The sequence below is a fragment of the Trichoderma breve genome, chromosome 3 (genome assembly GCF_028502605.1).
Source record: "Trichoderma breve strain T069 chromosome 3, whole genome shotgun sequence".
Taxonomy (NCBI): domain Eukaryota; kingdom Fungi; phylum Ascomycota; class Sordariomycetes; order Hypocreales; family Hypocreaceae; genus Trichoderma; species Trichoderma breve.
In genome coordinates this window covers 1,026,813-1,048,537 of record NC_079234.1, presented here as the reverse complement: position 1 = coordinate 1,048,537, position 21,725 = coordinate 1,026,813, and the positions used below count along the sequence as shown (strand labels likewise).

Sequence of the window (21,725 nt, the reverse complement as noted above, 5' to 3'; positions counted from 1 at the left end):
TCGCGGGAAATTGGAGATGCGACGGGATGAGGGGCAGCGGCGCAAAGAGCTTGAGGGGAGCTCAATTGGGAGAGTTGGGAGGAGAAAAGGCAGATGAAGATGCAATTCAAAGATGCGCCTTTGGAATGATGAGATTGGAAAGGGGAATTGCAAAATGCCGAAGGGCGCTTACCAATGGATACAGAGGCGGATTGCTTGAGAGAGAGGAAGATGATGTCAAGGGAAAAGCGGAAGTCTTCGGGCTAAATGGGAGCTTTGCTTCGGATTGCCGAGCTCTGGCGGAGCTGAGCGCATCGTTTCGTCACTTTGGTGGGGGACCCGGGGGGAAGAGCTGTCAGAGGGATGGAGCTACAGGTAGGGGAGCTGGTACTGTTACTTGATGGCGGGGTGCGGGAATGGCGGGGGGGAGCTGGTACCGGTACTTGAAGAATTACCAGATCTGCAAAGACATGAAGCTTCATTCAGACGTAAAGAGTGTTGAAGATGACGGCTCATGTAGGTGTATCTTCATCTATATTGATTTTTCTGTTTGCTGGCGATGCAATAATGATGGAATATGTACCTACATTAGAGCTGTTATGTTGGTGTTACTGGATGCATCATGACATAGGTAAGCTGACGAACTCGCTTTTACCACCCTACAGCTACAATATTTTCCTATACCATCCATGACACAACCGCCCATCAGCTCATCTATATTAAAAATGAATTATCTCAATATATATCTAATGTTCTATTATAGCTTCTAGGATAAAACCAATAGGGCGATTATGTCCATTAAGTCTTTAACCAGTATCCAAGTGGCATTATAGCATCATATCTACTCACTTAAAGAGCCATGTAAGTCAAAGATTGATGAGTCACTGTGTACTTAATGCTACCCCTAATGTATTTAACATCAATTAGACATCCGTGGTAGTTGACCGAAATGAAGTTCAATCAAGGGACTCCTGAAATATTTGGAAACTGCTTCGAGGCATTCTTTCGCATTCAAAAATCCACCACTCTAGTTTGGCTTTGCTTTGCCAGCTATCTACCTAGGCAGCAACCCCTTGTATACTCGCGCTCAACAAAGTCTATGTCCAACTATACACAAAAGAGAAGATATTTAACTAGAAGTGGCCACCTCAAATCTTCAAAATTCTCTTCATCACGAAAGAGGCAGAAATTTCCCTTGCAATCGAATCCAGACTTTGTATCACTTCAAAAAGCTGATCCCTACTCAAATGAGGTGAGACAGTGCACATTCGCAAATTCAAGACTTTGGTGATCCTTGTTGTTAGAGGTGCTGCAATATTCCGTTCCACCGCTAATCGGGATATTTCTGCATTCACTCTATCGCAGAACTGATCGAAATCCACGCCCTCACCCAGAGGCTGAGAAATGGGCGGAACATAACGAAAATTGAGTATTCCCAGCTGGGCTGGTGAGAGAATCTCCCAATTTTCGAAACCTCGGAATACCAGTTCGGCGAATTCTGCGAGGTCGACTCCGTGGTCAATCATATCGCTGACCTTGTCAAGGCCCAGCCTCTGAAGGGTAAACCAGAGCTTCATGCCCCGCGCAGGCCGAGACATCTCGATGCCTCGATTCCAAAAGTTAACCTTTTCTGATGAGGCTTCATCAGCATCTCGGATATATGAGGCACCCGTCGCGAAACTTTCGATTAGGTTGCGCTTGTCTCGAACGAGTATCAGGCCGCAATCGTACACTTGGAACAGCCACTTGTGAGCGTCCCATGTTAAGCTATCCGCGCGACCAATGCCATCAGCACAATGTTTGTGTGTCTTTGAGAGAAGTATGGATGCTCCATATGCGCCATCGACGTGAAGCCACAGGTTTTCGGACTCGGTTATGTCAGCGAGCGCGTTCAAGTCGTCTATGCCCCCGGTGTTGGTAAGACCACAAGTTGCCGCAATCATAAATGGTATCAAGCCATTCTTTCTGTCGCTTTCGATTTGCTGCCTAAGACTCGAAGGCTTTATCCGGTAACTCGAGTCGCATTGCACACGACGGATCTGGTTCCGGTGAAAGCCTGCCACGACTATGCCCTTTGCCATGGAAGAATGTGTTTGCTCAGACATGTAAATCACTGCCTTTGGCCTCTGTTCGAATTGCAACTTGGCATCGCGTGCGGTTACAACAGCCGTCAAATTGGCTACTGAGCCTCCAGACACAAAAATGCCGCCGGATGATGGTGGAAGCCCAGCTTGCTCAGCGAACCACTTGATGAGAGAATCTTCCACGGTGCTGGCGCCAGAGCTCTGATACCAGCTACCAGCGCCAACATTATACATGGTAGTGAGCATGCTTCCTAGAAATGAGTTTTCGTCGACCGGAGAAGGAATGAAGCCAAAAAATCTTGGGTGGTCCATTGCTATTCGATGAGACATGATCTTGGTCATATCACCGATAACCTGGTTCAACGGTAATGCTTGTGCGCCTGGCCTCGCGGCATTTCGCATATATGCAAGTTCGTCCTCATTTGCTATGTCGACAATTGTTGATGACAAGGATAATTTTTGCGTGATTAAGAAATAGTTACACAGCTCTTCCATTAGTTGTATATGGGTCGCATTCGGGGATGTGCTCCCATCATTTTGATAAAAGTTGAGATCTGCCATTGTAGAGGTGTGATAAGCTTGCGTAGCTCAACTTCTCAATGTCAAGAAGATCCGTCAATTTTCAAGAAAGCAATTCTATTTTTTATTGCGAAATGATCTACATAGATATACTATCAGAGGGCGTCTATTTGGCCAAAAAGCCTTGACATATGCCTTCCTATTGCATCTTTTGCTTTGATGTTTCTTTTGACCACAAGATAATCTAGATCAAATCGTCGTGGCTGCCTATAGCTAGTTTACGTGCAGCTGAGCTGGAGACTACATGTCGTGTTTCCAGCTGAAGGGCAAAACTTGGCAGCTGAAAAAGGCACCGTCTTCGGAAGAGTAAGCATCTTTGACCTTTCAAAGGTAGATCCTCTTCTAGCGCTCGCCGGGGGACCGAATCTCTTTTCGTGCATGCAACCAATCCGCTCTTCCAGGAGCTCAGTGACCATTACGTGCATGCACATTTAAAAGTCCTGCGATGGGATTGGGTGGATCTGTCTCGGAGGCTATGGCGGCTAAGCAGAAAGAAACCACTAAATTGATACGAGCCCTATAAGAATGGATCTGGCCCCCAGCCTAGGACCGGAGCCAAACAGCATGTGAATCATGCAATTCTACCTAGGTCCCGCTCATCTCGGTGTCGAATACTACCTGCTATGGGGAATCCTGATATCCTAGTGGTTAAGAGCCACTCATAGTGCGTATCTAAATGACATATTCTCCCTGTCCGACAAGTCATCAAGGCCCTTCTCAAAAGTGGGCGGTCCGTGGACCCTTGTCCGCTCTTTGTTCTCTCTATCAAGCACAAAACGGACTACCTGTGCGAGGAAGAAGCAAATCACAAAGCAGATCAATACACCCGTGAAGCTCTGACCGAATTTGGGAGCAAATTTCCTATTAGTGGTAACGGCATTAGCATCCATTCGGTTGCCAGTGAAAAAAATTGAGCTCATTCTCGTCACTTACTGGTCGAAGAGCAAAGAGCCCGTAATGTTGCCTAACGAGTAGCCAATAAAGGTTCCAGAAGCGTACACAGCCTTCTTTGTATAACCGCCCGTATTTGAGGTACCCAGGCCGATGCATTGAACCCAGGCAGACGAGAAGAAGTTCAGCAAATAGAAGGCGAAGATTTTCCCACCTCTACTGTTATCAAGTTTCCAGCTTGAGTGCATATCAGTATTCTGAACAGTAATTGGATGGGAGGAGACTTTCGACTTACAGAAGTGAGCAGCCAAGAATGACCGGTAGACAAGATAATGAGATAATGAAGAATCGTGAGTCTTTCCAGTGTCTTCCAAGGTATCCTGAGCCCAGGACACAGATGAAAGCCATCGCGCCGGTCGGGAGGTTAAGCAAGAGCGAGGTATAAGCATCGAAACCCAGTCCGTTAAACACAATGGAAGCAAACTGCGTGACAACAGCTGAGCCTGTGCAGCTCAACAGGGATAGCACGAGAATTCCCCAGAACTGGAACTCGAATAAAGCTTCTCTGATCTGATAGAACTTTATGTGTTTGTTTTCGGTGCCTGCGTTGTTAACACGCGTGCGCTCGACGATGAGTTCCCTTTCGCTTTCCGTAAAGCCCTTGGCACGCTGTGGGGTATCTGGGAAGACCCAAAGCAATGCGATGCCCCAAAGAAAGGAAATACCCCCTGCAAATAAGTACATTATCTGCCATGGGTTCAATCGACTGCTATGGATGTGGGCAAGACCAAAGTTGATGACCGGAGAGATTAACAATGAGCCTCCGCTGAAGGAATACCAGATACTAGATCGCAGGACCTGCTCCGAGTGCGTGTACCATGTACCAACAACAAGCATGAAGACGGGGTTAACGCCAGCTTCGACCACGCCGAGGAAGAAGCGATTGGCAATAATACCGGCATAAGACGTGCATGCTGGCGTGGTGAGCATGATGATGGACCAGACGATAGCCAGGATGGAACAGGTGCGCTTAGGATGAAACCGTTGTGCTAGTAGAGAGCCGGGATACATGCCGGCTATATGACCAAAGTAGAATACCACAGACACCCAAGAGAAAGATTTGCCCTGGGTTAAGCCAAGGTCTGTTCGTAGCCCGAATACAGCTGCTTGGCCAAGCAAACCTTTGTCCCAGTACTAATACGGAATTGGTCAGTTATTCGCCTTAACAACGAAAGCCAAGTGGCTGCTATAGAAGGACAGAGATGTCTTTACCTGAAGGGCATATGTAATGCACAGCTGGGAAACATGTCATGTCAGTATCTTGAGTAAAAAAATGTGGACAGTAGAGATTTACCACTGGCATCACGCGCCAATCAATCTTTCGTAGCAGCGCGCGATCAACATCTTTTTCGGAGACGTTGGGCAAGTTGGCCTCGCTCGTCGCCTCTACGGCGCTTTTGTTTTCTGTCGCCATCAGCGCAGTACTGGCACGTGAAAAACGAAGGAAAAAAAAAATTGAAGCAGTCACAGGAGAACGACGATCAATTGCCAGGTAGTCAGATTAAATACTACTCGACGAGAACGACGGCACTTGAGCATTCTCCACCCATCTCCGGGAAGATCAGCGCCCGCAATCGGATAGAAACCAATGGTTATTTCCCTGTTAAAAAGCTAGACAGGGTATACCGACTCGCATGTCGATCGACACCCTAGCAAGCGGAGGTCAGAAAAAGCAAGACCGTAAAATCAATAAGTACATAATTCAAATAGCAAGTACTAGAGAATTATACATATAGTAGCGATTATTAGGGAAATATAGATATAGTAGCAGATACTTAGTACCAAAATCGTTTGCATCTATATGAAATTGGGCCATTTTCATGCTGCTAGAAGTTAGGTACCTGCCATTCTCAGCCATCAAGGGTTGAGTGAAGCTGCAGCCGTTGATGGCAACCTAACAAGATCTGGAGCCCAACGCATGTTGTTTCTGCCCCTCTCTGGGATTTTTAGTTACTAAACGGTAAGCACTTAAGAGGTTAAACAACCGAGTAGTGGCTTCAGGTACATAAACCACTAAAGTAATAAGAGAAAGTGTAGCCCTACGGGCACACTAACACTACCCGAGTAATGGCAACGGTTCTTTTTGAATTGCCTTATTTTTAGTTATGGAGAGTCGTGTAAATGATTCCATCAACAAGAGCATAAACAAATAAGCTGACCACAAGTTCCACACCGCTGTACGATGGGGCTAATCCCAGAGATCTCGACCTTAGATGGGCGGTGAATTGTAGTTTTGGGCCTCACATTATACAGTAGGCTCTGCGAATATGTTGAGTAAACACTTGGCTGTAATTGACAAATGGGGGCATCTATATACAACTAATCAAATCTACTATAACAAAGCGCCAGCTGATCCACGTGAATCGTCTAATTAATATACTTTTTTAATCCTCTTAGTCTTTCCTTAGCAGCCTCCAGTACTTCATTCGGTTTACATACGGCAAACCGCATCCACTGCTCTCCAATGTGTTGGTTAGCCGGTGAGTAAAATTCGCTCGGTGGAATCGCTGCCACTCCAAGTTCTTGGATCAGGAACCACGCCAACTTGAAGTCTCTTGGACGATTCAATACGTGGGTAGGGAAGTCGTAATTCTCTGGTAGTTGCACTTTGCTCATGTTGACCACGACAAAGTAGCCACCTTCAGGCTCGGAGTAAGGCATGTCAAGCTCGTGCCAAATCTCATTAAACATGTCCATCTTGGACTTCATGTCAGAGATACATTCGTCCCAGAAGCCATTTGCTTCAGCCTGTTCGAAACCTGTGTTTTTCATTAGTACTTTGTATGTTGATATCAGCGATCTTAACGTACCAATGGCAAACGCTTCTTGAAGAGGTGATGGAGAGCAATAGCAAATTCGTGCATGCGCCTTTGTGACGTATGAGACGAGTTCGGATGGACCCATAACCCAACCTGTATACTCAGTCAGCTGGCGATAAGATCATAAACTAACTTATATGGCGAAGCTTCTTACCAACTCGCCAACCCGTGGCATAAAAGTTCTTTCCCGCTGAGCTGAGAGTCAAAGTAATGCGCTCCACCTCGGGCGACATGGTCGCAATGCGAGAAAATGGTACGTAGAACAGTCGGTCATAGACTTCATCGGAGATGATGAGAATGTTGTTCTCAACGCAAACATCGGCAATCTGTTTCAGCTCTTCATGGTTGAAAATCTTGCCCAATGGGTTGTCTACCAGATCGAATATGTTAGCCGCATCACCACCGATATCCGGATACAGGAGCGCTACTAACGAGGTGTGTTTAAAACCAGCATTCTCGTTCTAGGAGTAATGGCCTTCTTCAATGCCAAAACATCCAGCGACCATTCGCCAGCGGAGTGAGTTTTTGTCATTCCTGACTTTGGTGGCTGCAACGCCACAGATACAACCTTGGCACCGGCCATCTCAATGTTGCTGATGTATCTGCTTTATCTTAGCATCAAAACACTTCATATCTTTAAGCCGGCTGCTGAGACGGCGTAAGATTGGCACGCTTACTGGTCAAAAAAGGGCTCTAGCAGCAACACCTCGTCGCCCTGCTGGAGAAAGGCCATGCAACAGCTCAGAAAACCTTCATTGGCGCCCGTGGTGATGGTGATCTCGGTCTCTGGGTCAAGCTTCCGGCCCCAGAAAGGAGAGTAGGCATTGGAAACGGCTTCTCTCAGACGGAGACGGCCCTTTGGAGGTGCGTATTGGTTGCAGTCGAGGCGTTCTACCGCACTCTTCGCGGCGTCAATGAGAAACTGGGGAGGATTGTAGCCAAAGAAGCCTTGTCCCATGTTCACCACAGGCTGATTGGGCGTAGTTGCAGCTGCAGCGTTGATGATAGACCTGAATGCAATCAGTGAGTCACAATCAAGGTAAGACATTCGTATGAGTCTCTTATGGATACTCACCACACATCTTGCACGTTGCCTGCTACTCGTGGGGAGGGCTGAATTGGCGACTTGATTCCGTTTTTTAATTGAGTCATTTTGTATTGTGATGGAAGTTGTCTGAACGTTTAACAGCTATTCTTCCGAGTGATTCAACATCTCAAACGAATGGCAGAGTTGCCCATGGCCTGCTTTATATATGACTATTCCACCCATCCCAGAAAGAAGTGCCCCGTACACGCCGTACACGCCCCGGCATCTAAAATCTTACGAGGGTGGATTCGTTTTGCCATCGGATTCTCAAGCCCGCGCGCACTTGCGCCAGCTTACCGACTGTGTTAACTTGGTTGAAGCATGACTCAATGTTACTGGCTTCAACTCTCCCATTATATGGGGTGCTGTGTATTACTGCGGGCATTATTGTTTCCAGTCGAATGGTAAACTCGATCCGTATGCGCCCACTTAATGATATGTATAGCTGTGCTACTGGCTTTAATGATTTTTTGGCCTCTCGAGTTCATTAGTGGCTACTCAGTAGTCGCCTTACTGTCGCCCGTTTCGCGACACGGCGGCCCGTAGCTCAGCCAAACAAAGGCACCGGTCTACAAATTTGAGCAGATCTACAGAATGTACAAAGCCGCCCCTGATTGCCATCCTTTCGAATAAAGCCACTGCTGCTTCGTAATAAGTTCGATGTTTACTACGATGACTAATTCCATGACCATCCTCCTCAGGCAATATTGATCCGAGCTTGCCGCGGTGAATCCAACATCGCCTACACAGCTCTCTTAACACCGCTATTTATTTGGCACTTCAGAGAAAACCCCTATTACCCGGATCAATATGGGCCAAAATGAAGATTGCAAAATCGGAGCGACAAGGTATGACCAGAACTCCGATTCTCGGCGTTGGGTTATTTATGTTCAGTGATCCGAGTCTCCGGATCGGGTCTTGCGTCTGACAAGCTCAAGATTTCGCCCTTCGCGTGTGGCTAAGGCGAATCTTTCGCTCCACTGCGGAGCGACATCCGTAGTCTATACATACACGATTGCCGCATGTGAGTTATGCTGCTACGGACTACAGAGCAAACAAATACGGCAGATTTTCCGATCACCGGCCAGCCACATACATGGGCATGGATGTACTGTAAACTGCACAATACTGTAAGGCTGATGGCGACGACCCACTCCGTTCATCACCAGCAAGCTCTCTCGTGTCTTTGTTAGCCATAGCTGATAGATCTGAACTTTTACGTATTCAAGTTGCAGCTGCGAGATTCCCACGAGGCTAGCTAAACTCTTGTCCCACAGACCCCATTTACCATGCTTGATGGCGTCGTCGGCGTGATGCCAAACTCAGCTAGCATCCTTACTTTAGAAGGGAGCGTTGCATTCAATCTGATGGGTTGGAAAAGTAATCGCTTTATTACTCTAAAGGGAAATTGATCCTATAAACAGGATTCCAGCTGCTATACTTCGCTGGCAAGGGATCAACGGCCCTAAAATAGAAAAGCGTGGTATGCTACCATGAATCACCAGTTTCATGTTGTGCGTCCTGGGCGGACTCATCCATGGTCGCCAGGACGAGTAACTAATCACAGAAAGGAGAATTTGCCCATTCAGGATAATATAGTTGCTTCTTCGGCAGTTCCCGCATCCTTAAATGTCGGTTTTCGTGAATCTCAGCATCCTTAATCTTGAGTCTCTCTCGGCTGCATTGAGTTAATACTGAAGAAATATCGCTTCAAAATGATGAGGTGACGATGGAACCCAAAATAGGATGATATAGTCTTCTTGATATCTTGTTGCCATCTTTCGATACTCAATTGAAGTGTTGTTGAGTTCCTCGCCTCTGTCCTTCTCAACCCTGGTATCGTCAACTTCAACGCTGTGCTATAGTGCACAAGTATTATTGAGTCGCAGAAGGTTAAGTCAGTTCAGCTTGTTTAAGGGATCGACAGCTCGGAGGATCTAATAAGTGATGCCGTGGAGGTATGCACATCGCCTCGGAAACCGGATCCAAATCTTTAGCACTCTGAATCCTGGCTACGCCACAAGGCCACCGAGCTCTAACGCTCACCTACAAGTGCTGAGTACATGTAGCCGGTGTGTGGACTCTTACGCAACTATTGACGGCAGAAAGCAAATGAGAGATAGGCATCGTTTCTGGTACACTCTGGTTACGGAAAAGCCACTTATTACATCCATAGGCACTCCGTAACCAATGATTCTTAATCCAGAAGAATATTGGAGAATCGCAATGCTCCGTAGAGTCGCGAAGTTTGTTCAGCGCTGTATTCCGTAGGTTAATGGACACAGTCGCTCCATGAGTCGGAGCGATCAGGCAATACCATTGTGATGAACTAAGCACTAATAAGCGCCGCACATACGCTATATTCTTTCGCGATATTACAATCACAACCATCCGGAATCTAGCCGTTGATATCATATTCTTACTGTACGTCTGAGATTGATTACTAGTTCATCGGAAAGAAACTTTTGAACCCTGCATGTAACTCAAGACTCGGACCTCGCGCCGGCCGATTATTTGCTTCCGCGCCGTCTTTGTTCATCACTCTTGCTTGGCTACGGAATACCTCCTCTTGTCGTAGCTGCTGATTGGAACACCTAATAACTATGCCGGTGGCATTCAAAGTGACTGCACATACATCACCACTTCTTTTCCAACGGGCATGCCGTCAATTTGCATCTGCCTGATATTAGTAGAAATTCAGGAACTCGACAAGCAAAGCCATGGTGCTTACACTCATACCCTGATTCAAGTCCTTTGAGAGAAGACGCATTCCAGCTTGCCTGGCTTCAAAATTGATGCATCAATCGAATCTCGGTGGATGGCGAGCCCATCTTCACCGGGAGCAAACTGGAAGTCATAGTACCAGACCGTATACGCCAAAATCAAGCGTAGCACAAGAATAGCAACCTTCTTTCCCACGCAGCTGTGAGAACCACAAGAGAACGGAAGGTATGCCCGCTTATCAATAATTAGATCGGGTCGCGTAGTCCAACGTTCTGGAATAAAATTGTTTGGGTCTTTGAAGTACTTGGCGCCTATCATAATTGAGATGGTTAGAAGGCATCTACTAGAATTTTGACACCGACAGAATACTAAAACTGAAAGATTTGTATTTGAAAAGATACTTACTTCGTTGTATAGCATGCGTTGGTGTATAGACCACCACCTCACCGGGGATAAAGATACCATCAACCTCGAGCCCTTCAGGTGGCGTAAGTCGACCACCGTTAGAACAAGTCGGATTATCCAATCTCATCGTCTCATTGATAATCGAGTTTAGGTATGGTGCTTCAGCGTCGCTCAAGTCATGGTTGGTGAATTCACCAGTCAACGTGCGTCCATAGAGAGGCTCAAGCTCCGTAAGCAATTTCTGTCGTAGGGCAGGATCGCGGGCTAGATGGTAGAAAGCAAATGATAAAGTTGCCCCGATAGTATCAGTCCCTGCGACCATGATAACTTGCGCGTCTGCGTATAAAAGATCATGATGGTGAAAACCCTTCGGAACTTTTGAGTGATGGTCCTGAAGAATATATTTCATTATGTCCTCATTTTCATCATCGGCTTGCTATAAGAATGTCAGCAAATTGAGCTATGGAGATTCTGACGCCGAGCTTTCATGCTGCATCACCTACCTTTTCTCTCTGATCGACCATCCTACAAGCGAGCTTTTCGAATTCAATGTGATCACCGCTGCCTCCTATCGAGTTGATCAAAGCAATCGGCCACCACATTGTGCCGAGTTTTGCGATCATACCAAGCGTTTCTTCAAGGTAGTGCAACATAATGTCCTCTTTACCCTTTTGGATGGATCCAAAATTGATGGAAAAGCCCATGCGGCCCATATTTTCGAAAGGAATCAAGAGAGAATACAATGAAGTATTAACCGGTTGGCCCTGCAGAGATGCCAACTTTCCCAGCCATTCATATACTGTTTCGCGAGCGTAGGTTTCGTAGGATTCCAAGGCTAGTATTGTCTGAGCTTTTAGATCAACAAGTTTCAAAGACATGTAACCTACCCTTTGTAGAAAAAGCTTTGTCCCAGATTTGTCGTCTCTTGCGGTGTTCCTCACGATTTGTCGCAGCCTCCAAATTTTGGAAGCCTTTGTAGGCCACGGATTCATAAGAAGTGTTTTCTTTCGAGCATCGGGTACCAACTCCAAAGACTTTCTGTTGAGCGTCCGTTGATAACACTATGAGCTCATTTGGAGCTGACAACAAAAATAGACAAGTCAATATCCTCACTTCGATGTCAGTCGTTGGCCGGCAACTTACCAGTTCGGACAACATCTCCGTATTTCTCGAAGAGTTCGACGAAGTTAATGTGTGATTTGCCGCCCAGAGCCTTGTAGGGCCCATAGAACTTGGTGAGCTTTGCCATAAACGGTCCAGGAAAACGTCTTAAGCGATGGAAGAAGAGGCGATATACTGCGATGCTAGCAAAGAGGCCTAGGAAGTAGGACAGAGATATAGTGGTAGCACTGAGAGTCCCTTGAAATGCCCCCTGTAGGTAAAAGCATCGTACCCATAGTAAACATTCTGCCATCAAGTAGAAAACAAAAATTCTTGGCGCTTGCATGGCCTTATGTCCATGGATGAAGTAGAGAAGATGCGATAGAACGCCGGCCGAGGCCGAGGCGACACCTAGTAGCTCATACCTCATGGTGACGGTGCCATATAATTGTGCAGTTAGAATTAGACGAGACGAGACGATGCCTGAAGAAGATTGAACTGGGCGTGAAAGAAGAAATAGAAAGGAGAAAAGAGTGACTCTTCTTATCAGACTCAAGGCCAGTGCATTTTTAAAGTAAGCTCGAATAACTTACCGTGATAGGTACTCGTATGCGAGGGGGCATATAAGCGCGATGAAAGTTAGTGCTCCAAATGCTAACTTGGGAGTCCTTACCAAGCCACCTTACCAAACTTAGCCGAGAACCGAGAAGACTCGCAGCTATAAGTTTATTGTTACACTTCTTTCAGTCCACACGCTGTAATTAGCACTATGTGATTGGTGGCGTCGCGAGCAGGATTGCTAGGGCTTATTCAGGATCACGAAAACTTCATCTCCACGGCTCTCCATTCGATGACACAGCGCCTCTTTATATATTTGAATGCATATGTAATTGGGCGTGTTTCTCCTAGTAGCCCTTTCTGCAATGATCTATATTGTTAGAGCATCACCTATCACCCGCATCCCTTGTCAATACTCTTGCATATATTGTTATAAGTCGAGATGTCTCTCTGTCGACTCAGCTTCTGATCATTTATAAAGGCTACGCTACGACTAACCCCCTCTCTTGTCGTCTAATGCTGATGTGACCTTTTGCCCGTTACCGGTTTCGCACTCCACGGATTCCCTTCCCCTTGCCTCCTATTCGTGTTCTCCAAACTGCTAGTTCTATCTTAAACCATCTGGTGTTAGGTATTCAAACCATGCCGCATTCTCATATAGCGTTCGCTTTATGTGTGGACACTGGTGGCTGCATCAAATCCCTATTCCGGCCATGTGATGCATGTCGGAGGAAATAGTATACCTGGAGCAATTTAGTGTCATTCCTGATAATCCTAAGAATATCATCGTCATTTAACCATCACAATATATATATGTCTGTGTGGTGAATGTTCAATGGACAATAAGACGTCGGATGAAAGCGCAAACGGCGCATTCCAACTTTGACTTTATTATTGAGCTAATGTCAGAACGAAGCTTGCCGCCCACACTGTCACTTCCTAGGTCTTATGACATGATGAGACAATTAGTTCTGACCGCTGAATAAGATGATGGTGCTGCACTGCATTCTCGTCGGGGTTCTTGGGGTGGGTACGGATACCTTAAGCTGACTGCCATCGACTTACGCTAGGGCATCTCGGAAGACATTGCGGAAGAACAGGAAGTATACGCAGCCACTACTCACATTTTGGCTATTTTGGATGCACACGATTTGCAGCTGCGCGGTTATGCGGAGTTTTCTATAATGCAAATACCGCATACTAGTGTATATAATGATTTCGAAAGACTGGTCCGGGCAGTGAGCCGACTGGGCAAAGTTGTAGATCTTAGTCTTGACGTCAATACTCGTATTGAGGTCAATGATGATTCCAATTACATTCATCACGGGTAAGGAGAACTTGATTACTAGGCATGTGATGCCCTGTCATTCGTGCGAAGTTGTCGTAATCACGCGAAGAGTTGTACATTGAGCACGGTACATGACTGTAATACGATATAATGGAGTCGGAATCGTGATACTTCATGGTGGCGGTTCATATTACACCTTACCTTTATTTTATGGTCTCGATAGCGTGTATTCCCAAGTAGAACTGCCGAGGGTTGCGAAAGACTTGCCCTCGGGAATACCTTGAGAGCCAGGGGAATTTTACGTAAAGCTGACTGCATCTGCATGCACGCTCTTAGTTTTGCAGCCGCGGGCCAGTTAAGGAGATCCGAAATCGTGATGTTTCATGCATGATTACCTGAGTACTAAGAACTCGGTAATTCTCGATACATCGAGCGCGCATTGAATCGAAGTTCTCAAGCGCACAATTCACTTGATCATTCGTATACATATACGTACGCATTTGAGGATCCCCAAGTAGGATTGCATTTCTGGGGTCGGTTTTCTCATGGTTGCCTGAGGAGCATAATCGGGTATGGATCTCATTTATTTGTCTACCATGGCAAATCTTTTGTCCGTATAGCTACTGAGTACAGCATGGTATCAAGCGCTGCGTTACATAGAAGCCAAATCCCATGATAAGAAGTGCATGTGCTCGGATTTTCTCTCATAAGTAAAGTTACATAGACAGGCACGCCCGATTCCGATTGTTCCGGTAATCATGCATTAAGTGTCATGGTTCTAATTTATTGAAGTAATCACAAATTGGGCAACAATCTCTAATATTCTCTATTTCTAAAAGACTGATTCATGCTAATGTCTTTAGATACTCTGGTAAAATTGTTTAGTATATTGCTAGTTCACATGCGTTCAATGTCACGAACAATAATATTCTTTCATATGTCGTATTTATGGCATCATGTAGCCTACCCATGAATGACTCTTCAGGCGTTGGGCTGCAAAGGCTAGACCTCTTCATTCTTCTATCTACCCCAATCGGAGGTTGTGTGGATTTCCACTGAACTAATAAGTAACATGAATGCATCGTTGTGTGAAAACCATGGAGAGTCATAATTCGCCAACCGAAACCTGGGAATGACGAGATTACCAACTTTTGTATGATCATAGCAGTAATGGGCCACGGGGCCCGATTTTAGGAGATCATCGGAATAGTCGATTCTGCGCAGCTTGAACTCCTCGTCATAATAATGGCGATGTACTTTGGTATGCGTGTGAAAGTCGTCGGGGGAAACAATCTCCAGAACTCTCCACACTTCTCCGTCATCACGATAACACGGACTTAATTCCTTCGTAGAGAATCCTGGAAGCTTGAGGCAGAATGGTACATTGAAGTAGTACCAGAATGCATAGCCATAGAAGTACAGTTGGTAGTGTAATTCCTCCCTAGTTCCACTGCTACATCCCATGTAACGTGGACGAGGGTTGTAGAGGATACTGGTCGGCGACTTTGGATTTTGAGAGTAAATTTCTGTTCTGTGGGGTGTATAAATACCCTTAAATAAATCGCCAAATTTATGAAAGTCGACTTTCTGCGTCTTTGTATCCACAGTAAATTTGAGAACTTGTGAAGTCAACCCTTTATGCTCCATTATTGATCCTAAAAGAGAGGCATTGATGGAAATTGATTTAATCGAGTTGTAGTATTCCAGGCCGCCGGCGGCCTCGATCGCATTGTCCAGCAATGACCTAGGGATGTCAGAGTAATATGCATATTGTTAGCTTTGCAATCTTACGTATTAGACATTAATCGTAGTGTTCAGATTTCAGATGGATTCTTGGAGAAGAGGAGAGTCCTGCTTCTCCTAGATAGGATAAATTAGTAAAGTGAATAATGCGGAAAGTTCTTGATAACTTCCACACGCTAGGTCGCGATCTATGCTTACTGCCGCGGGGTGGTGGGCTGTCGTGGACATATAAATAACTCCAACATGGAAATTAATTGAGCCGATATCAATAATTTTTGCCGCTGTATCACTTTATTGCTTTTTCTCGGAGATAACCGCGGACAAGTCTTCATGATTACTTGTAATAAAGACACCGCTAAAGCTGGGTGAGAAATTTCCCGAAGACGTACCCCAGTAGTTCCTTGCATGATTATTCCCGAGTTTGGGATTAGTCGCCGATGGTACCGCTATGACACAATTGTCAACAGTCATTGAATGATCTGCAGGAATCTCAATCGCCTCTAGGTATCCCAACATATGGGAGAAATCTTCGATATGGTCTTATACTTACTTGACAAAGGCCTCTATTGAAGAGCATCACGGTAAACTTAGGTTGCGGAGCGGGTTATCTTGACCATTTTCTTGTGTATACTCGGTTTCATTTGTAACAATTTTCTGATTGGAACTGTTATATACTAAACTCAAATATAATAGGACACTAGTGAGGTGGGTGTAAATGGGTAATCTAGCTTCGATCGAAGGCGTCACTCCAAATACCCAAGTCGTGCAGGATCTCTGTGGAGGCAAATTAACTCAAAAGGGCATTGCTCAGCCTTGAATTTCCCATGATTCAAAATGTCATTGGAGATATACACGCCTGTGTTTAGGTTCTTCTATTCAATCTTTCCAGTGTGTCGAAATTCCACACGAAGCATTTTAAGTCTTAATCCCAATGCGCACCGGAGGCAAGATACCAATCTCTCGACAACGTCTAAAGATGTGTTCCAGTAGTCACTGCCATGATTACTGAATAAAATGTGGCATCTTCGTAATTATATAATTGGCAGTTTATGGGACATAAATAACTACTTTTGCACGCTCTTCAATGGAGTAGTGGAGGCTAAGGCATATTCTTATTTCTAGAAAGTCGCCATCACGCTATTTCTCCCGTAACTAGGTAGTATTACCATGATAGTACCTCAGGAGCACATAGTCATATTCATATAAAAGTAAGAGATCACTTAAGAACAAGTGCGCTACATTACTAACAATAACCCTTTGAGATCTCTCTCATTTGGAGCATGACTTCAGACTCAGGAGGCCTGAACGAAGGCAACAAGGTTTACTAGTATCTCTGCAGCTGCCTTGCGCCAGAACGTGATGTCACTCTTAAGTCTTCTGAAGTCTGGAAGAGTTTTTGGTATTGTATTCATATATAACTCCGTCAATATTATGAGACTCAAATAGTTTCACCTTCAAGGGCATATCAACGATCTCTTTTGATGCTATAAAATGATGAATTATTGGACCCCAATATCATGAAGTGACAGTATATCTACACCATAGATGAAAAAACAAAGTTACCACGATACTCATCAAGGAATGGATTTAGTCGCTTCTGGATGTGTGGCATAGTTGTAGTAATACAAAATGATGCACAAATAAGTTCGGCCGCTCAGTATCTACACAACCGGCTAATATTTTTGCATTTAGGCAGATGCAGCCTTGTGCTTGTAGGCGTCACGTTTGACTGCAAAACATCAGTAATATGGAGTCCATATTTTGTAATCTCAAGTTGCTTCTTCGTAACAGCAATGCGGGGTAAGAATTATGTTAAGCTTAAGTTAAAAGAGCACTAAAAAGCTTCAGTTTAGAAGCCAGGAATATAAGAGAAAAATGGAAATAAAATAAAATCGTTGCCGTTCTATCCGATGCCAATTATTACGTTACAACTACTACTTCTGGGTTATCATTTTTTTACACAAAATTTGAAGTTTAACAAACGTTAAAGATACAGCTATATGACTGAAAATTAGTTTCTAAATAATAACCGAGGCGAGTATAGAAGGAGAACAACGGAATGTGCGGAAGCAAGGTTACTTGGTCACAAATTGTATTAACCTCTACTTACAGTAACTGCTTGACCATGCTGACAGATACCTGACGCCATTAGTGTTTAATAACACATAATTTCTACGCATGTCTGAGGCTAACATCCCGCAATACAAAATGCAAAGTTAAGCATATGTCTAACTTGCTTTCGTAATTAACTTAAGAATCTCTCGTGCGAGTAGCTCTGTATATATCGGATGTCTGGAATGCTACCCCTTCCGCAGCCCCGAAAATAGATCAGTATAATTAGTAGGCTAAATCCCATACTTAACCGGATGCCCCCCAGATCCCAGATCCGCTTGCCGCGCCAATGAAACAGTATTGGCGCAATGCATCACCTTCCAAACTCTTGATATCAGTCCTCTTTTTATGGATGGTTAGTAATTTCCATCGGCACGCAAGTGCCGTGAAGCAGGCATGTGCCGCTTTTAGGCAAAATCCGAAAGCGGATGTTGATGAAGCTTCCTTTCAATGTCAGTTGATATGAAGATACTCCAAATGTTTCCGTTGGTGCGAAATGTATATAAACTTAAAGTGTTCAATCTTGAGCTCATATCAACAGCATCTTATCATCTTATCATCTTATCACTGCTTTCAGAAAGGGAATTTTCATGATGGTTAATTTTTCATCACTTTTGGTTGCCTTAGTCGGCATTGGCAGCTCCTTGGCTGCTCCCTTGGATGAGTCTCTCAATGCCAACATAATCGAGCGTGGACCCAGCGACTTCGTTCTGGGGGGACATAATGCCGTTCGCCGCTCTGCCATAAACTATAACCAAGACTACACTACTGGCGGCGATGTGGTTTACACCCACTCAAACACAGGATTTGCGGTTAACTGGTCGTTTCCCAATGATTTCGTCGTAGGAGTTGGTTGGAGCACTGGAGGATCCGCGTAAGAATCATAACTCTTTCTTTCCCATTCCTTTGCTAATACCAACATTCGAAAGCCCCATCAAGTTCAGCGGTAACTTTGGTGTCGGCAGCGGAGTTGGCCTGCTCTCTGTTTATGGCTGGAGCACCAACCCTCTTGTTGAATATTACATCATGGAAGACAACTTTGCCTATCCTTCCGCCGGCACGGTGAAGGGTAGTGTCACCAGTGACGGATCCAGTTACACGATCTGGGAGAATACGCGGGTCAATGAGCCTTCCATCCAGGGCACAGCGACCTTTAACCAGTATATCTCCGTGCGGAACTCCAAAAGATCCAGTGGCACAGTAACTGTTGCAAATCACTTCAATGCATGGAAATCGTTAGGAATGAACTTAGGCACTATGAATTATCAGGTTTTAGCTGTGGAAGGCTGGGGCGGCCAAGGCGGGGTGCAACAAACTGTCTCGAATTAGTATTCTTAACAGCATCCGAGAAGTTATAATACGATATTGCCCCTACCACGCTTATCTAGCATTAGATGCTGATTGTGTTGTATGACTATAACTCAGCTGTTTATCAGCATCGGAAATGTGATATATCATAAGTATAGCGCGTGCAATCCGAGGAAAAAGAACTGCATGCCTCCACCAGTCAGCAATAATTCCACATACCTTATAAGCTTTGCTGGAATCAACCAAATTATTTTACACTATCTATAAACAAATAATCATCTATAGTATATATGGTTAGTGTGAATGGGGCTTTGCTGATGCAATCTCTGCTGTTTGCTGATGCGATCTGTGTTGTTTGGTCCACTATTCTACACCAACCAGCGACATTAGCATCTAAATCCGCAGCCTTTTATTCCGGAAAACCACCTATAGGAGAAACGCAGAAGCAAAAACTAGTAACTTAGGGATCTAGCTCTGTGTAAGATTCCAACAACAGCCGCATGATGTATCGGAGAAGTTGATGATTTGCATCATCTTAAGCTTTGGTATGTGATTCGTACTACTGCCTCTTTTTAGAAGAGGCCGTCATCCGCTAATTCGATGAGAACTAGGGCGTGGTCGCGATGACCAAGCTATATAAGATACCCAATTCTTCACCTTCATGAATCATTATTATACTCGAATACTTACATCCAAAACCATTTCGCCCATCAGCTATAAATTCATCTTCAACATGCTTTATAGATCACTTCTTTCCCTATCCTGCCTGGTATTTTCTGTGGCGGCTGAGCAGGTTTTCCTTTCGAATTGCCAGTATACTTCCGATGGCAAGCTGCACAGCGCCTTCTTTTACTATGCGGATGGTGACCCAAGTGGCACTGAATTCCCGACTGCTGACAATCAAGCATGCGTAGAAGGCTTTAATTGTGCAGACGTGGTTACTTGGGAGGGCACCGTTCGCAGCGGCAACTTCCCGTCTGGCGAAAGGTTTACTAGCAACATCAACGCTGGAGCCCAGAACTTGGCTACTGGCCAATATGCCGGACAAGGTGAAAACAGAGAGAGATTTTTCAACTGTTATAAAGATAACAACCGACAACTGTTTGGCGGCAACGGTAACATCTGCCGAAGTGTCTACTACTGTGTACGGAAACCATGATCGCTCATTAGACGATGGCTAACATAATCTGTAGCTCTAATCGAAGAGTCCCTACTTCAAATTTCTCATGTGATTAGGTTTGGGATCAGTTGAGGGTGGACAGAGAAAGCCTCCGTCAAGACGTTGTGTACGACAGGACCATCTCAGAATCTGCCCCGGAGCACCATCCTATACGAGCAACATGAGACTCTGAAAATGAGAATGTAATGAGTTTTCTCTTTAGCCATTCCACAAAAAGATGTCTCCTACAGATGAAGATACGAATGAAATGAACTTGTGTTATTTTCCTCTATGCTCCGTTAGTTTTATATGAGTAGGTAGTCTTAAACGTCGCATAGAAATTTCTTTGCCGTCTTTCAGATATGAAAGGGGACAGTTTTAGGTATGGACGGTAATTATTCATCATTCATACCGAATTGTAAAATTTATTGATCTTAATTGTTTAAGCAATGTGAGTATTAAATGTATTTTGGGACTCGACCCCTCTCCTATATCTGGAGATTTAGTGTAGCTGATTCATATAAATCACATTTCAAGGTTTACTGCAGGATGGGTTACCAATACATAACCTATATAATATTGTAGTTTATTCCCATCACGTTGACTCTCTATAGTTCTATCATGGCTTAATGTGAAAGGTCTTATTTCACCTCGGCGAATGTATCCAGCGCATCATGCAGCCGCCCAAAAACACCATCGTGCCAGCATTTCACTTCCTCCCACTCGGATTTGGGCAAACATACATATGCCATTCGCAACCAGGCGCCAACAATCAAGTCCGCGTAGCTGGCCCGCTGCCCTAACAAGAAAGGGCCTTCAGTATTTTCGAGAAACAGCTTGGCCAGGCCTCCCAGTGCGTTCTGAAAAGATTCCATGAGCTTCTCGCGCGCCTCGCTGGTCAAGGTGAAATCATCCCAGGAGCGGACGCCGGCACGACGGACAAATTCAGCCTTGGTTTGCTCAATCGTCGCTGGATCAAGCGGCATGCCGCTCACCATGAGCAGAGTGTGGGTGGTGAATACCGCATCCACGTTTGTATTGAATCGGTAATACTCGGGAAAGCCACCATCTCCGCGTTCTGACAGTGGCACAGCCAGGTCAAAGGGAGGCGTAAAAGTGAAGTCGAGAGTTTGAGCTGGAAACAAGTCGCCAGCGCCCGAGTCGGGATATGTACGCTGCAGGTAGACAGCAATGTCAAAAGAGTCGCTGATTGTAGAACCAGTGGCATCATCATGGATCATAGGCAAGGTATAGAAATCAGAACCGTCGGCAAACTTGCGGCCGGCACTCTCGCCCAGGCTGCGGCGTACTTTCGCGATGTCGGGCATGGCAACCCACGACGTCGAGTACGGAACAGCTTTGAAGTTGAGCGCAAGGCGAGTCTTCCACGGATTCGGTGAGCAGCACGACTCAGTTACGGGGGGCCTATGGCCGATGTCATAAAAGACAATGGTGCCCATGGATGTGGAGTTCGAGGTTGTCGCCATGGCAATTTATGCGGAGGAATGTTGGTAGATGTCGTGATGTTTGCGAGTCAATTGAAGTTTCTCGGTTTCTTGAACTGAAGGACGAGATGTGTCCATTAAATAGATTTGGTGGCAAAGTGTTGGTACTTATCCTGCAACTCAGGGACACAAAACTAGGGAGGAAAGTAGAATATTCTATTGGATCGCTAGTTCTGAACACAACATTCTCCCCACTGCTGCAGCGATAGACCTTACACAACGAGCGTCAACCTGTAGACTATTACGAGGTAGTATTCTGCAGGGCACGTAGTATTGACTCACAGCCTACATGATGATATACATACCGTCTCGTACAAGGCTTG

The 21,725-nt window shown here is 45.2% G+C and overlaps 7 protein-coding genes across 7 annotated transcripts; 2 read left to right on the top strand and 5 right to left on the bottom strand.

Annotated features, from left to right (window-relative positions):
* Positions 1–1,127: 1,127 nt before the first annotated feature.
* Positions 1,128–2,465, bottom strand: T069G_04744 (pyridoxal-dependent decarboxylase conserved domain-containing protein; the record flags this gene model as incomplete). The annotated part of the gene is made up of 2 exons (XM_056171954.1): positions 1,128–1,309; positions 1,370–2,465. The coding sequence occupies 2 exons, from the start codon at positions 2,463–2,465 to the stop codon at positions 1,128–1,130; spliced, it is 1,278 nt and encodes a 425-aa protein (XP_056028812.1).
* Positions 2,466–3,301: 836 nt separating this feature from the next.
* On the bottom strand, positions 3,302–5,007 carry T069G_04743 (major facilitator superfamily domain-containing protein; the record flags this gene model as incomplete). The annotated part of the gene is made up of 5 exons (XM_056171953.1): positions 3,302–3,503; positions 3,576–3,770; positions 3,829–4,727; positions 4,806–4,829; positions 4,888–5,007. The coding sequence occupies 5 exons, from the start codon at positions 5,005–5,007 to the stop codon at positions 3,302–3,304; spliced, it is 1,440 nt and encodes a 479-aa protein (XP_056028811.1).
* Positions 5,008–5,960: 953 nt separating this feature from the next.
* T069G_04742 (aminotransferase class I and II domain-containing protein) lies at positions 5,961–7,564 on the bottom strand (the record flags this gene model as incomplete). Its single annotated transcript, XM_056171952.1, has 6 exons — positions 5,961–6,352; positions 6,404–6,505; positions 6,567–6,782; positions 6,845–7,014; positions 7,090–7,422; positions 7,488–7,564. 6 exons carry the CDS (start codon positions 7,562–7,564, stop codon positions 5,961–5,963), a joined length of 1,290 nt encoding a protein of 429 aa, XP_056028810.1.
* A 2,680-nt stretch (positions 7,565–10,244) lies between these two features.
* T069G_04741 (cytochrome p450 domain-containing protein) lies at positions 10,245–11,877 on the bottom strand (the record flags this gene model as incomplete). Its single annotated transcript, XM_056171951.1, has 5 exons — positions 10,245–10,534; positions 10,629–11,064; positions 11,132–11,463; positions 11,516–11,707; positions 11,772–11,877. The coding sequence occupies 5 exons, from the start codon at positions 11,875–11,877 to the stop codon at positions 10,245–10,247; spliced, it is 1,356 nt and encodes a 451-aa protein (XP_056028809.1).
* A 6,146-nt stretch (positions 11,878–18,023) lies between these two features.
* On the top strand, positions 18,024–18,759 carry T069G_04740 (glycosyl hydrolases family 11 domain-containing protein; the record flags this gene model as incomplete). Its single annotated transcript, XM_056171950.1, has 2 exons — positions 18,024–18,304; positions 18,360–18,759. The coding sequence occupies 2 exons, from the start codon at positions 18,024–18,026 to the stop codon at positions 18,757–18,759; spliced, it is 681 nt and encodes a 226-aa protein (XP_056028808.1).
* Positions 18,760–19,471: 712 nt separating this feature from the next.
* T069G_04739 (uncharacterized protein) lies at positions 19,472–19,897 on the top strand (the record flags this gene model as incomplete). The annotated part of the gene is made up of 1 exon (XM_056171949.1): positions 19,472–19,897. One exon carries the CDS (start codon positions 19,472–19,474, stop codon positions 19,895–19,897), a length of 426 nt encoding a protein of 141 aa, XP_056028807.1.
* Positions 19,898–20,538: 641 nt separating this feature from the next.
* On the bottom strand, positions 20,539–21,384 carry T069G_04738 (uncharacterized protein; the record flags this gene model as incomplete). The annotated part of the gene is made up of 1 exon (XM_056171948.1): positions 20,539–21,384. One exon carries the CDS (start codon positions 21,382–21,384, stop codon positions 20,539–20,541), a length of 846 nt encoding a protein of 281 aa, XP_056028806.1.
* Between the last annotated feature and the right edge of the window lie 341 nt (positions 21,385–21,725).